Source organism: Colius striatus, chromosome 10, assembly GCF_028858725.1.
Source record: "Colius striatus isolate bColStr4 chromosome 10, bColStr4.1.hap1, whole genome shotgun sequence".
Lineage (NCBI taxonomy): Eukaryota > Metazoa > Chordata > Aves > Coliiformes > Coliidae > Colius > Colius striatus.
The window spans coordinates 4378214-4395458 of record NC_084768.1 but is presented as its reverse complement, the minus strand read 5'-3'; the positions used below and the strand labels follow the sequence as shown (position 1 = coordinate 4395458).

The window sequence follows — 17245 nt, the reverse complement described above, 5'->3', positions numbered from 1 at the left end:
TTGGCATTGTCATGGTTCAATTAGATCAACAACTCGCAGACATTTTACATCCAATTCATACACTCGTGTCTTTTTCCTAATGTGATTTACGACTGAAGGACTCCTAATTTATAACACAAATTCCTGTTAGTCCCTTGGTTTGTGACCTTACATGCTGTATTATTAAATTCCACCTAGATTTTAATTGCTCTAGTCTGCAGAATTACACAGCTCTTCCAATTATAGAGGCTGTACTTGAGAACTTGATCTACAATTTCTACTCTTCACGATGCAAACTGAAATCCTGGTTAACTCCTTTGCTAACATCTCCATTGTACATTATTTCCAAACAGCATGGCATTGTAGAAAAGCAGTACCTCTAATACTTATTGTCAAGAAAACCAAATAGTTGAGAAGCCACAGCTTCAGTTGGGAAACAGTGAGTCACTGATGAGCACAACAAATACATGTATTTTCTCATCAATTACCAGCACCTACAGTTTCTCAGACACTGGTGACTCACCACTTACAACTGGGGTTTCTACAGTTTTACAGATCTCTACTGAAAGAAATCCCACAAAACACTGCAAAGGTATTTTCCTCTAAGATCAGAGACCATACTTACTAATTTACTCCAAGATTTTCTAAAGAAACCACAGGCAAGCTGGCTGGCTGCTCTGTGCAAGCACCAAGCTGATGTAGCTTCCAGAGCCTTTCCTCAAACATGAAATCTTCTTGATTGCTCTCAGAAATTCAACAGCATGTTGGCATCCCAGAACATTCAGTTGAGGAGTGGCAGGTCTGTTGACACTTGTAGCTCTGAATATTTATGACAGAGCCTAATCTCAGAAAATGCAAAATTCAATGCAAACTAAGGAGCTTCCATAGGAGCAGGTTTAAGTACAACCGTTAGATAAACTAAAATGTTTTGTTGTTACATTTGAAATGTGCCCAGAATATTCCTTTCCCAGCTGTGTGGTAAATTTAGCTACCAGGTTTGTTTGAAGAATTGGTGATTTACTTCAATCACTGTAATAGCTGCACTGTCATGATGCAACCACAGATCCTCAGCATGCAAACAAGCACAGTGATGAGCATCAGTGACAGGAACCACCTCTGACCTTTGTGTGTGTGTGTGGGTGGGTGTGGGGGGGTGTGTGTTCCTAGAATGTTTGGCCAAAAAAAGTCAGGAAAAATGGTAATTTAGATATGGGGTTGGGTTAAACCATGGACTAGCTAGTCTAGGCCAGACTATTTTTAAAGAGCAGGGAGTCAGAATGCACTTTTGCTGGGGCAGGCCAAGGAAAGCTCCCTGACACCAGCAGCAGTCACATCACTCATGGAGTGTAACATCTGGGCAGCCAAATATCTTCTAAACTTTCATTCTCATCATCCTCTCACTTCCTTGACCTAATGCTGCATATCCCCTATTCTCTATTCTGGCACTGACACCCAAGCTATTCTCCTACATACTGCTTCTTTTTTGTTTTGGTTTTGCTAGGTTGGTTCACAGTCTATGAAATGATACAGATATAGCATGTATGTGTATCTAGCATATATCTTTGTATATACACGTGTGTATAGATATCTACACACATATCTATATCTGTCTACATAAATACACACACACCTCTAAAATGTGTAGTTATATATAGCCTCTATATATCTCTGCTTCCTAAACATGCCAGTGTAATTATGCTATGAGATATTTTTGGCTTTCCTAATTCCCACTTCTCTCCCATGAGGGTTCTGAACATCCAGGCTTCTTTGAACATCACTGCAGCAGCACGAGGCTTTCATGGGTCTTTATTACTAATACACAAAGCAAGTTATACCCAAACTCCCAGAAAACAGTCAAGATGGAAAGGAAAATACAGTCTGTGCTAATGTGAAGTGTGCCCAAGGTAACTGTCTTACCACTCACAAAGGGAAAAAACTCCAAGCATGAGAAGAACAATGCCAGAATTTAACCAGCTGCCTCTTGGTACAAGGGCAGTAGCAATACAGTCTTTCCAATAGTCTGGATTTACGTCCATGTTGAAGACAAACTGTCGGTCTTCACTTATTGTGAGAGAATATCAGACTGTATTTGGAAGTTCTACTGCATAACAATACATTTATTAACAACTAAACATCCTTAAGAAGGGCTCCAAGCCTCAAAACACAGTCTGAGCTACAGCATTCCAACCCAAAGGCAGAACACAGCGGGTGCTGCACGATATAAGGGTGGCTCATCACAATGTGAAAGTTGTTTCCCACAGCACAAACATGACTTCTCTGAACTCTCTGACAACTTTTGTTCAACTGGTTTGAAGTAACTTTCCAGAAATGATGACTAATGGTTGGAAAAGGTTTCCTTTCTACGCCCATATAGGTTAACACAAACAGAAGTGCTTGGTGCCAGCCAGCAAACCCCAATGACCAGTGGGAAAACATAGTGATATAAAACATCATTTAGAGAACTCCTGAAATAAAATTACTAAATATCCTGTGCATCACATAAATTAGAAAGTCCCTGTCAGCCCATTCTCTGGTTGTTCCAGGCACGTCCAATATGTACAGCCATTCATATAAGGTAGTCTAATAATGAAGTGCGGGTCTGGGAATTCACAGCTCCAGCACAAAGGACACTTGGTACATGGCTTCAAAAGCATCAGCACAGTCACTGCTAGCCTAAGAATTATTTGACCACTGTGTAAACCAAAATGCCTTATTGTGCATTGTACAGGAAAACAGCACTCCAACCTGTGTCAGGGTTGAGACAAAGCCATACAAGCTGAAGCTACAATTAAGAGAGCGGGGAACAGACAAGAGGGTAACAGTGGTATGAAATGGGGGATGTCAGGAGGTTGGGGCATCACTTTTTTCTGTTGCCAACCCTACCATCCTATGATTCTGTGATCTAGTGACAGGACAAAGGGCAATGGAAATAAGCTGGAACACAAAAAGTTACATTTAAGTACAAGGAAAAACTATTTTACTGTGAGATGGGGGAGCCCTGGCCCAGGCTGCCCAGGGAGGGTGTGGGGGCTCCTGCTCCGGAGGTTCCCAAACCTGCCTGGACACGTTCCTGTGCCCCCTGAGCAAAGGGAATCTGCTTCTGCAAGGGGGTTGGACTGGATGATCTCTGCAGGTCCCTTCCAACCCCCACCATTGTGTGAGTCTGTGATTCTATGAAAGCTGTTTATCCAGACTGAAATGGGAATACTGGGACAAGGTGAACACCTAATTCACCAAGCCAGCTGCATGCAGCCATCCATGCCCACACACTCACACACCTTGTAACATTCATCAGAAAACACATGAACTCTCAGTTCACCATCATGACTTTAAAGTAGCCAAATATATTTGCTAAGCAGTTATGCTCTCAGTAGCAGCCTACTCCCTGTTCTTAAATTTTAGACTTGTGACAGCTTGAGGAACAAGATCTGTGTGGACAGGGGTGCAGCTCCTGATGGCAGCCATGCACCTGGCAGAGACACCTTACAGCTCCCAGGAGAGGCAGGGGACAGTGAGGGTCCTTCCTGGGGAGGCACATGGGCCATCCCTTGCACTGCAAGCTGCCATGGACACAGCACCTCCAGGAGCCAGATGTACCAGTGCATCTCTTCACTCACAGCACCTCCAGGAGCCAGATGTACCAGTGCATCTCTTCACTCACCTCTTGCATGCATCTGTACATACAGGTGTGTCAGTATCCACCTGCTCTGACACTCAACTAATGGAAATGGTTTTTTTTCTTATAAATTGGAGAAGAACTTCAAGCAGGGTGTTTTCTGTTTCACTAGACACAATAGATGAAAAGTGCCACTGTAATCACAGGTTGTTACAGTGCTGAACCCAGAGATGCTGACACATTTGCTGACAACACCCACACAGATAATACTGAACAACCCAGAGGGATAATACTGAACAATGCTGACAAACAATCAGACCCTATAGGTTGAGGAAGAGAACGGTAGAGGAGCTCACTGGGTGCATCAATTTTCCTTATTTTATGCTCAGGACAACTTCAATTAGGTGCAAGTTTGCCTTGTAGCCTTCTATACATGAGCACACTTCAGTGTGTCGCTGGTGTTCTTGCAGCTGTTTCCTTCCTGGTGAAGGCACAAGCAAGAACTGCCTCATTCTCCTCTGCAGGGGTTCAGCACACACTGAGCCCACTGACCAGCACACACTGAGCCCACTTATCAGCACACACTGAGTCACTGACCAGCACACACCACTGACCAGCACACACTGAGCCCACTGACCAGCACACACCACTGACCAGCACACACCACTGACCAGCACACATTGAGCCCACTGACCAGCACACACCACTGACCAGCACACACTGAGCCCACTGACCAGCACACACTGAGCCACTGACCAGCACACACTGAGCCCATTGACCAGCACACACTGAGCCCATTGACCAGCACACACCACTGACCAGCACACACTGAGCCACTGACCAGCACACACTGAGCCCACTGACCAGCACACACTGAGCCACTGACCAGCACACACTGAGCCACTGACCAGCACACACCACTGACCAGCACACACTGAGCCACTGACCAGCACACACTGAGCCCACTGACCAGCACACACTGAGCCCACTGACCAGCACACACCACTGACCAGCACACACCACTGACCAGCACACACTGAGCCCACTGATCAGCACACACCACTGACCAGCACACACTGAGCCCACTGACCAGCACACACCGAGCCCACTGACTAGCACACACTGAGCCCACTGACCAGCACACACCACTGACCAGCACACACCACTGACCAGCACACACCACTGATCAGCACACACTGAGCCACTGACCAGCACACACTGAGCCCACTGATCAGCACACACCACTGACCAGCACACACCGAGCCCACTGACCAGCACACACCACTGACCAGCACACACTGAGCCCACTGACCAGCACACACCGAGCCCACTGACCAGCACACACCACTGACCAGCACACACTGAGCCCACTGACCAGCACACACCACTGACCAGCTGTGGTCTGTAAACACCATCCAGAGCAACTACACAGCAATATTATGTGTTGTCACAGGGATTAGAGATCAAATGCACTTTTACAGCATAATAAAAATGATCTCATTTGGTTCTTCAAGCCAAGAGACAGCCCAATGTATGACCTAGGTGGTAACATTTGTCAAATACAAGAGACTCTGTCAGCATCTCACAAATGCTCTAAAACACCTGACAGAAATTCAAGAGAAAAACCCACAAGATGAAATATTAGAAACTATTTGCAATATTGGCCAGAGATTTCCAACTAGTACTAAATGCCTGGGAGAGCCTGCAAGCCACTGGCAATAAGAATCTTAAATCATAAGAGAAAATAAACTCCTGATTTTATAAAACGGTCCCATGAAGACCTACAGACTAAGCACACACATTGTTTCAGTGTGTTAAAAACATTTGTAAGCCTAGTAGTATTTCCTAACCAGAAAGTACTGCTGACAGAAGACAGGAGCATCCTGCAGCATTTTCATGTGAAGAGCAACATCTGTCTGCAGGCCAGTATGACACAGCAAGGCAGGGCTGCTTTCAGAGGCTGGTAATGCTTGTCAGAAGACATCAGAATAATCTTCCAAACATCTCATGAACGATGCTTCACTAATTTTCTATCAGGAAAGTGTCTGGGAATACAGTGATATGTTTGGATGTGGTTTGGATGCTGTAAAATGATGCCAACAAATTCAACAAAGAGCAGCTCTCATTTTTTAGTGCAGGGTGTATTAAAGAAGGACACTTTGGAGACCCATGCTCTAGTTGGAGAGATACTTTCCAGCCAACCATAGTCAGTATTTACTCAATCTGATATATTTGTAAACAATCTTAGAACATTGCCTGTGTTTGGTTACTATGGATACATCTTACAACAATCTTGGCTGTTGATTTAGTATGAAATGTGGCATAATTAGAGCTATGGTAAACATCAAGCACATTTAATCCCCGTTTATGCCAAAATGCTAAATGCTTCCTTTAAAAGTCCTTTCCACATGTATTTTGCAGCACACAACAGATGAAAAAAAGTATGATCTGCTTTTTAATGTTTTATTCAGCACCTTTTCATTGCACTGAACATGGCAATACTGCTGAGCAGAAATTATGGGAATGCTCTCACAGTCCGTTTCACACCTATTTAAGGGCCAAATTACAAGATGAGAATTATTTGCCTTCCTTTTCATGTCTTTTCTTACATTAGAACCACTGCACAAACTACCAAGATAATCCTGTTCATTTACTCATGCTATACCTAATAAACTGTAGGATAAGAAGGAAAGCTTATCAGTATATATCTGGAAGACCTGCATCACTTCTTTTTGCAGCTAGGTTGTAAATTGCCTTCTGATTTATACTGCTGCATTTGTTTTCCTGAATGCAGATAGTTCTGCTGTTGACACAGTTTTCTTCCCTGAGGATTTTCCTTCTCCTATTGTCTGAGAAAACAAAACTTAACCTTGGTACTTAATCCTTTCCTGACCCCCTGTAAAGCCTGAGCAGCATCCCCATCCTGCTTTACCTCCACCTGCCCCATCACAGTGTCCAGGGACACATCACTCTCCTCCCACAACCTCTCATGCTCAGCTCTGACCTTCCCAGGCCCACTCTGGGATGCAGAGATGCTGCTTTCAGATAGTAAGTTCTGTTCTTTCATAAAAGAGGTCAAATTCAGCCTAAGAAGAAGCCGGGTTGCACATCCTCTAAAGATGTGTTAACTCCTTTCTTTCCATGACACTGTGCACCTTATTCAGCTTGCAGAGAGGACAAAAGCCTGGGAATGCATAGATCTCCTTTTATTTTGTCACATTTGATGCAAAAATGACCTCCTCATCTTTCTTCTTCTTCCTCTCACTGTATTTCATAGCACAGCTGTCCCTTTGATCCAGCAGTTTCAAGGACAGCATTTGCATAAGCAAAAGCGTTATTTTCCAGTCCATCTCAGCAGTCTACAGCAAAACACTCTGATCAAAATATTCTGTGGTGGAGTTCCAGTCCTTCAGTCCTCTCACACACACAGCCATTTATCCCAACAAGCACCTTCTGCATGCAAAGACTGCACCATTCCCTTCTAAAAGAGACAGATGCTTACGAGGTGTTCTAGATAAAGTGGATATACTACAGCACGTGTATAGTCCTTCAGATGACACAGACCTCAAAGGCTGCAAATCTGCTGTTCTCAACAGGTCTCATTTTACAATGCAGAGAAACACTTTGGTAGCAGATGATTGAAATTTTGTTGGGTTTTTTGTGGTTTTGTTTTCACAATGGCAAATGTAACTCAGAAGAAATGGAAGGTTTATACAGAATGTTTGCAACTGTTATAACAAATAGTGCCTTTATCACAAAAAAACACCAGATTTCCTTTAAAAAAGGAAAGGGCTGTAGATGCAAGCCCACAGAGAGTAGTGAAAATGTCACTACATCCCATTATAGGCAAAATGCTTATGTAGGAGATCTTGGTAAATGCATGCTTGCTAAAAAAGGGGCCCCGTGTAAAATGAGCTAAAGAATATGCCAGTCAGAATTAGCAACATTCCATACATACAGTCTATTGCCACCACCACACCTGTAGTGAGGACATGAAACTGCCACTTCTAACAATCCCCAAAACCATGGACACTTGTCATTGGCTAAGGTCCCAGTCACATAACACAAGTCTGGAACGCTGCTCTGAACACAAAAGCAATTCCTTGCTTCATGCAACTCCCTTTATGACCATTGGAAGTTTATAGATTTCTTCTCCACTTCTTTACTGTTTTCTTTTCAAAAGATCATTTTGATGTTGCACAACTATAGCAACATACCTCATTGGCAACTGTATCACAGAACACTACCAAATAGTGTTTCTTCAGCATTCTGATGATGCAGACTTCTAAATAGCATTGGGAACCACCCAAAGCATTTAATTCCACGCTGATCCTATGGGGACACTGTTCTGCTGAGATTACACTGAGCACGTTTTCAACACATCAGATAGCTCTTGATGAGGAAAATACCATCATATAACCACTGACCAGGGTCATCTCATGTTGCTTTCCAATTTTGTTTACATCTCATACTTTAAAATGCCATGTTCTAGATGCTGGATAGTGAGTTACAGGCAGCTAATGTACCAGGCTCCACCTGCCATTATATGCTCACCTTTTGCTAAAAGACTTCAGCAGGATTTTGTTAAACCATTGAAAAAACAACCCTTCACAGGAATGCCAGTGTTGTGTTGCCAACAATACAAACATTTTGCAATGGAGGTGAAAGAGGCTCAGGGAAGTATCCAACCACTTACTTTGGTAGAGTTTTCAAGTGATTTTCTCTTAACTCCAAAATTCGCAATTTGACAAGCCTAGAAAGAAGGGGGAAGTTCATGAAATTCATTAGTTCAGGAGTCCACAAAAATGATTTGTAACTACTTATTTCAACAGCAAAAAAGAGACTCTTTCTTCCCAATGCACGACATTAAGATGTCCAGTTATTGTGGGGTTGAATATGGTGCAAAATGTATTCAGAACCAATTAGCTCCATGTAAGGACAGATAGTTTCAGATAAGGACATATTTGATGTGTATCAGGTTTTCACAGTAATTCTAGACAATCATTCAAACAATGCAAATGTAGCAAAAGTTATTTTCTCCCAAACATTTCCAGATCTAATAAAGGATAACAAGCAACTGCTGTTCAGTTCACAACTTGAGGGTGAGGGAGCAGTGGAACAGGCTGCCCAGAGGGGTTGGGGAGGCTCCTTCCTTGGAAGTCTTCAAGCCCCACCTGGACATGTTCCTGTGTGACCTGATCTAGGTGACCCTGCTTCTGCAGAGGAGTTGGGACTAGATGATCTCTAAAGGTCCCTTCCAACCCTCACCATTCTATTATTCTATGATTCTATGTTTTGAGTACTGAATTCTACAGCTCCACAGAGGCAGAGCGACACTAAAGCACAAATCTCCATGTAATATTTTGTATTTCAAACAGAAGTAGGCTGTGTGCTTAAGTGTTGGCATGAATTAGAACCTACACCCAGCAGTACTTCACAATTCTCTATTGTGCAAACTCTAACTGGCAATGTTGTTTCAGCCACAGCAATGTATTTCATGAAACAGAATAATGAGAAGGAAGGAGGATGCATCAGATAAGAGCTGAAGAAACAAATGTATCAGAGTTCCAGAATTTGAGGCAGAATTGTCTAATTATCCACATTGCCTAGGAAGATAATTTGATAAACATGAAAGGACTTTGATTCATGTCACCCTTTTGCTGCTGCTTTAATCCCAAATTATAATCAATGTAGGGAGGAAAAGGAAGAGGACATAAAATCAGAAGGATGAACAAGGTCCTTTCCTCTTCATCTCAGATTGGACAAATCCACTCACAGAAAGTTTATAGAGTATCCACTCAACTATTTTTCAGAAGTACATTCAATGCATGAGCTGACTGTGCATTGAATGACCATTTCTAAACAGAGAAGTCGCAATATTAAAGCTTTCAGACATTCTAAATGTGAAGAAAGCTTATTGAGTAGCTTTATGGTGAGTTTCAATGATTTCATTAACACTGCTTTTCCTATTACTTTATCTCTGCGGTCCTTTAGTGCCATAAGTGTAAACACACGTGCCTGTCAGAAAAGCTTTAAACAGTTCCCTGTCCAGAACAACACCAGTTGTTAGGAATTAGTTTCACTGGATCTCAGGTTTCCCTGTATTATGCTCTTGGAGAAAACTACAGTTGTCTTTTTCTCCTACCAAATAAAGCACAAAACGTTTCCCATCTTACAGCTGTGCTTAACCAGGGCTAAAAAGAACAACTTCAAACGAGAAACGCAGAGAGACATTTATGTGATGCTCAGGCAGGCTCTGCTCCTGACTTCACTCCTAAGGTGAAATGAGACTCTAACAGATTAATGGAATATTGCAGGAGATAAAGAAAGCACTGCAATTTAGAGACAAGCAATAAGGGAGATACAGGTAAAGAGCTGTGGTGTCTGTATGCTTACATGGGAAGCTTTGGAAACATGACCAGGGTCTGTAAATGCAAGATATCAAATAGGTGATATAGGAGCAGAATAACAACAAAGAAACTACTGTTGTTTCATTTAGATCATGGAATCTCAAGTGTTGGAAGGGATGATTGAAAGCTCATCCAGTGTAGCCCCCCTGCCAGAGCAGCATCACCTAGAGTAAGTGACACACTCCTCCAGCTGGGTTTGGAATGTCTCCAGAGAAGGAAACTCCACAGCCCATCTGGGCAGCCCCTGCCAGTGCTCCCTCACCTCAACAGGGAAGAAGTTTTCCCTTGTGTTTCTTTGGAACCTCTTCTGTTCCAGCTTGTACCCATTGCCCCTTGTCTTTTTTGTTTTGCTGTTTTGTTTTCAAAAGAATACAGCTTTCAAATGGGCCCTTAAAGCCTGAGCACAGTTGATATGAGAGAGCAAAGTGCTTTGATGACTAATTCTTACCTCCCAAAGTTAGCTGGAAGAAACTCCAAAAAGGCATCATTGAGATAGAGCTGGGTCAAATTTAGAAGTTGTGTGAAGCCATCTGGCAGCCTAAAAAAACAGTTAGAAGCTTAATGCTCACTCCAAAGTTGCTATGGAAATAATAACAATGTATATTTAGAAAGGCAGAGATGACTTTCTCTTTCACCTTCTTTCTCTACCCAAATTGACAAGATCTTACTTGTTACAGACAACAATTTTGCCCATTTTCATCTTTTCCACGTTGCTATAACCACAGGAAACTCAAATGCCTGGCACATTCAAGTTACATCAAGCTTTTTAAGCTAGGGGGTTTTTAAGCCAAAGGTGTTTTCTCTGCCTCTTATTCAATTTAACTGAAACAGTACAATTTCATCCTTTCCTCCCCCTCACTCTGTTTTATAACACATGGGATTATAAAACAGATTTTTTGTTACTATTATTGCAAGTCTTTGGAAGGAAGAAGGGTTGACAAAGTCCACACCATGAGATTATGGTATGTGAGGATGCAGCACAGCTCACTTCCCAAATACACACAGCAGCAGCCCCTCTGTTGAAAAGGCTGCACCACGTGCACGGCTTGCACCTCACTGTGTGGAAAGACATCACATTTATCACATGCTACACAGATCTTTTCACAGATACATCAATCCCAACAATTTAAAAGGAATGTAGATTAAGAGTGCAAATGACCTTGATACAAGGCCTTTAAATTTCAGTGCACTCTGTACATTTTCTGCACTCGCAGTACACAAACACGAGCTACTGATACTCACTTAGAGACTGGATTGACACTGGCTTCAATAATGGTTAAACACTTACAACACTTAATATTTTCTGGAAAATCTTGAATTCCTAAAAAAACATTGAAAGAAATATTATAAACACATAAAAAAACCCCCTGTTTAACTTGTTTTGTTCATAAATGAGTTCATTTGGCATTTTCAGATCAGATTTCCATACGTTTTAGTACCGTGGTCTAAAAGATGACACTTGAGCACTAAATAAACATATCAGAACAGACAATGTGCCTTGTACTAAAACTATCATGCTAATGCTTGATTTATGTCACCTCCTGGAGTTAAATAGTGATGGCATTTGTACTGATACTTGTGCTGTTCATTTCTTTCTGAACTTCTCAGTTCACACACATACACACACAGAGGCTCTAGGCTCAGAAGAAATCTTCCTAAACTTTCAAGACTGGGCTCCTGTTCCCGGTGTTTTATCAGTCACAAGTCATCATGCTAAAAGCAGACTCTAAGGTATTTTAGAGACAATCAACTGAGGCAGATATCTACCCAGATTCTCAACGTGCCCGACAGGAACCCAGCACAGAAGTTCTCTAGAACACAAGCTTGTTAACCATTAGAACTTAAAACTTCACTACTGTTCATATTCATTACAATGCTTTCAAACACTTTGGATGTCTTACCATTTTTACTGATATCAAGTTCTTTGAGATTAACTAAGCTGGCAATAGCAGTTGGCAGACTGGAGAGGTCGTTGTCTGGAATACTCAGCTTGCGTAACGCTTGACAGTTGAACAGTTGCTGTAACATAAAAAGATACTTCACAGTGTTTCAGGAAAAAGATCAGCTAGGGATCATTTGTTATACACAGAAACAACAAATACCACAAAGGTACATTTGCTACATAAGGATTCAGTAACCAAAAACCATTTTGAAAAGCATTTTTGAGAACTATCAAGTGCTGAGAAGAATCACAAACACAGCTCATCCCCAGCTGACAAGAGTAGCCACAGTCATTGCTGGGGAGCAGGAGTGTTCAGAATGAGCTGCCAAAGTAGGCACACGAGGTTCATGTGTGTCACATCAACTGAAATGTTTTTGTGGCTTGTGGTAAATGAAAAGATTTGCTTTTATCCCTTAATTTCATGACTGATTTTAAAACATTTCCACCGCTTGCAGGAGAAATCTTCTCTCTTCAAGAAACAAAAGGCTTTGGCATCATCAACCTGATACGTTCTTTAAATCCACACACAAATTTAGGACTTGATTCTAGCTTTTAATTCACATTTTATGTAATGTCAGGATTTCCACTGCAAAAAACAAACCCTCCTTTCAACCTGAAGCAATCAATATATCACGCTGAAAGCGTCTAGTTAACACAGCAGCTCTCCTCAGAAATGGCACTATCCCAAGCAACACCTTACCCATGTAAAAGCTCATCAAACCACCAGGCTAAGACAAAGCAGGCATGAGAAATGCATTCAGATTTCAGCACGCTGCATGGCACAGAGAGAGGAACTGTAGATGAAAAACAAATAGGTGCATTTTGAAGCAGCCTATGCCTTCCTCAAGGCCAGGGTGCCAGCAGGTATAAGAGGAGAATGCAATAGAGCTGCTTGGTTCATTTATTGCTGTGCTGCACATGCCCCAGCCCAAGTGCTGTGGAGAATTGGCTGTTGAGAGTCGCAGAGAAGGGTCACACGTGGTTGCTTGCCTTGGTGGTCCCAGCACAGCATCGTCAAAGTTGGCCTCTGGTCCCTGGTACCAGCCACCCTTGTACTGGCCATCACACTGGACTGCAGGGATGATCTGCTTCACATTGCCCACTTTGTGGGTGTAGGCTCTAAAAACTGTTCTTTACAAGAGCTGAAAGTTACCAAAGTCTATAGGACTGCCTGGAAACATCAATCCACCAAACAGCACCAGGAAATTCAGTGGGATCCAGGAAAGAATCAATTCTCCTTGCAGGAAGCTCATGAGGGTTCCTCAAATATTAGTGCCATGTTTAAACCTCATTTAGTCTTTCTTTCAGACTCCTGCATCAGAGAGAACACAGGCAGTGCCCCTGGTACACGAGGAGAAACTCCTTTGCTGTATGGATGAGGGAGACCTGGCCCAGGCTGCCCAGGGAGGGTGTGGAGGCTCCTGCTCAAGAGGTTTCCAAACCCACCTGGACATGTTCCTGTGCTTTCGCAGGGGGTTTGGCTGGAGGAGCTCTGCAGGGCCCTTCCAGCCCCCACTATTCAGGGATTCTGGGATTTCTCATGAAGACAGCAGAAAAAAAAAAAAAGCTTAATTGTGTTACATAAAATGTAAAGTAAAAATAAAACCAAAACCCAAAGCCCACAGGCAGAAGGGATGGGACTGCTTCAGTGCATAGTATTTGCTTCTAAGTATTCTGCATAACAAAGAAAAACGAGGGAAAAAAGAGGTGCAAAAATAGAGTGGGATACATTTAAATCTCTGCAAGGCCTGTGTTTATCTGCTGGTTTGCTCCACAAACAGCAAACATAAAATAGATGCTGCAGGGCAATGCAAAGGTTTTGTTAGCATGTGCATTTCAACAGTGACTGACACTAACAACCAGCATCTCAAATTCACAGCTGTGGACCCCTTAGTTTTGGCCCTCATATTTTCCATAGAGAATTGTGGCACGTTGCTCTTGTTCTATGCCTTGACGTATTTATCTTCCATTATGCAGTGCAATTCAGTGTGAATACCATGGTGTGAAAACCTTCACAAGACCCAAACCAAATATACCAAAATCCCTACCCATATTGGACACTTTATATAGTCTTCAGTATCATAATTACAATATACAAGGTTAACCATATATTATTATTAACAAAGAAAAAGCCCTAAAGGACTTCCTTAGCAGTAAAACATGCTCCACTTTGTATTTATAGGGCCAGAAAAAATACCAGGTTCTCTGCTGTCCTTTCTAGCAGGAGGTGAGATAAGGCAGCTCTCCATTTCAATTTTCTGAGACAATTAAAAAGATTATAGCTACCTTGTCTTACCATCTGTAAAGAACTTGTGGATGGAGTGAGCTATCTGAAGCAATGAACCATCCTATCTGAACAAAGGGACTCCACGTGACAGAAGCAGCCCGTTGTCTACCTTTGTAAATAGAACTTATATAAAGTCTCTATGCAGTGCAAGGAAGAAATAACTTGAGAGATGATGAAGAATGGATTACAGTGGAACAATGTCTAATTAAAGACTTGTAAGCATCCTTCATTATTGTTGGAAAAAATTCAATGAAGGAATGGATTACATTACTTCATGCTTTGTTACGTAGCTAGCACCTCTTTTGTTTCCAGAACACTTCAGCTACAGTGACTTTTAATTCCTTACAGTAAACATTACTCAAGAGAAGGACAGATTTAGAGATTTTATAAAAGGAAGGATAACTTCAGTATTCTCATTTGCAGTTATGAAAACATTGGTCAGCTGTCACCAGCATTTCTCCCCCAGGACAAGAGGCTCTTCTGTACAAAGAGCTTGCTTTTTGAAAGCAGTGCTCCTGAGGACCCAAATGTGAAAGCACCCACTCCATATATTAGTGTACTGCAGGTCAAGACATCAAATGCCATATTAATTACTTGCTGTGTAACAAGTATTTCTTCTGAGCAATTGTTAATTTCCTAACTTAAGGTTTCAGTGGCTGTCCCATTCTAGTGCTATGAAGCAAGAAGAACAAGGTGCTGGGCTCACTCCTCCCCACGCAGTACCATCTGCAAGAGTGGTGGCTCAGCTGCTTGGGCTCTTCAGAGAGGGCAGGGAAAGAAAAGGAAAACAGGACTGAATCTCTAGAGCTAATAGCCATGACTCTTCCCACAGCAAGCAAGTCTCCTGGTCAAGAGCAAGCCATGTTTCCCAGCTGAAGCACACATTGAACGCACATTTAAGAACACAGCTTTGACATCGGTATTACAGGCAGAACACCAATTACCTTAGGTAGCTCTTCAATTTGATTGGCATCGAGGTAAAGCTCCTCTAACGTCCGTTCAAAGTTAAAAACCTCCTTTGGCACCTGCTGTAGGCCACAGTGAGAGTAATCCAACACCGAGACGATTTCTTCTTCACCACGAAAACACCGGCAGGGCACCAAGCGGCCGATAATTTTCCTTTTGGTTGTCATCTCCAAGCAGCATACTGAAGGAAAAGGGGAAAAAGTGGGATTCTGAAACTGTGAACATTTGGGTGACTGTCACTTTACAATTATCATCAAGATTGCAGTCCATTAAAAGCAGTTTTTCCTGAGGGATATCTGTAGTCTGTTTCTTATTCCATCTTTCTACAGAACATGACAAAGTGAGATTTTTCCAGTGTAATCACAAAAAGCTGTCTCAGTACATCATCTGCCCCCCTACACTGGAACTTCCACAACTGTTGCTTTCCTTATTGATGAATATTAGCTGAGTAAACCCTCCACATGTGAACATGTTCATCGGGCAAAGTACAAACCGACGCTGGTGGTCACAGAGTACGGACTTCACGAGGAGAACGAATTCAGCTAGCAAGCTGCACAGCCTCTTTGTATTCAAGCATAGGAAGGAGCATTTGCAACTGCATGTCTCAAACCTTGGCACAATAAAAATAAATGCCCTTGGAATATCAAATTATTTGTAGCTTTTCAAACCATTTGAAGATAATGAACAATTGAACAGTGACATGTTCTTCACAAACTGCTCAGAAGAACATTCTTCCCACAGGCATTACAAAGCACTCAGCTTTGCATTATTTTCCTCTACTGTAGGCATATGCATAAAACAAACCCCATGTTTCATTCTGATAGAAACCCAGAATAATAACAGTATAATAGAAATAATGGCACAGCTAGGAAGTGTACAGAGTGAAGTGACAGAACGGGACTAAAAATAGCAATTACGAAGCAAAAAAATGTGTACAAGGTTTTTCTTCTGCTTATCTAAACAAAAATGTTTCCATTGTTGCCATTCATGAAAATGTCTGTGTTTTCTTATTCTATAGGAAATTGTTTCAAAACAATGAGTTTTTAAAAAATGCAGAGGATAAACAATAATGATTTAGTTACTTTGCCTGCCTCAAAAGCTATGGTAAGGCCTGATTGTAATGATCCAGTAGGAAGGTGGGATTAATTGGTTATCTGTTGGAAGTGTCGTCTGCAGAGGAAACACAAATCCCCAAAGCAAACCAGCACATGATTTGTTCAGATGAACAATCTACATTTGAGAAAAGATCCATATTGGAATAAGAAATCATGGTGCTTTGCTTAGACTTTGTGAGAAAAATTAATATAAAGCAATTCCACTCTAGAAACTGCTGCTTCTAGAATATTTGCTGGATGAATGGCCATGGGAAAGTATGAACTCAAATGTACTTTGATAAGAAGTGAGTCTCCACTGTCCATAGTCTGCTCCATTATTTACCCTTTCTAATTAAAACCAAACAGAAATGCTGAAAATTCTGCAAAAAGTAATCCCCTGGGATCGATACTGTTCTTTGCAATCAGTTTAGAAAGCACCAGAACAGAATTAAAGGACCCACACTACAACTGAAAGGAGCAGAATGTCATGCCCTGTGGACTAATGGTAATTACACCCTTTATTAATTTCAGCATTATTAATTCCTACCCTGGATTAATTCTAGCTGTGGTAATTATGCTTTTTTTTAATTCCTTCATCATTTTCATAAAGCTTTTCTTTTCCTCTGATGGTTACTCACTGTAAGAGGATTGCTACTTGAGATCCTTGGGAACAACACTGAAGTCAACAGCAAGCCGGGTCCCCAGTGCTGGGAGGCTGAGTCACCCCTCATCGCTTCAGAAAACTCCTTAATCCCTGTAAACCATGCAGAAAGTCTTCCCACTTCCTCACAGAAACACCAGTGCTTAGAAATTTCCCCACCTAAACTAGTGAAAGAAATCTATTTCTCCCTAGCTATTCCAAGTCATTGCTCATCACATAGCACACACCATACATTAAGACTATATGCTCTAAAAGGTCAGTATCACAGACAAAACCCAAGAAACTGCAGG

General features: G+C 41.9%; 1 protein-coding gene across 3 annotated transcripts in view; it reads right to left on the bottom strand.

Annotated features, from left to right (window-relative positions):
• LRRC7 (leucine rich repeat containing 7) overlaps positions 1–15385 on the bottom strand; it is a 71630-nt gene extending 56245 nt beyond the window's left edge. For 2 of the 3 annotated variants that reach the window (XM_062003620.1, XM_062003621.1), the window contains exons 1-5: positions 15179–15376; positions 11907–12024; positions 11248–11326; positions 10454–10543; positions 8292–8348 (exon numbers count right to left, since the gene is read on the bottom strand). In XM_062003620.1, the coding sequence (XP_061859604.1) occupies positions 8292–8348; positions 10454–10543; positions 11248–11326; positions 11907–12024; positions 15179–15367 (533 nt within the window). In that variant the 5' untranslated portion in view covers positions 15368–15376. Of the gene's footprint in view, positions 1–8291; positions 8349–10453; positions 10544–11247; positions 11327–11906; positions 12025–15178 lie in introns of all 3 variants that reach the window. The other variant, XM_062003623.1, reaches the window with a different exon arrangement.
• Positions 15386–17245: the final 1860 nt, after the last annotated feature.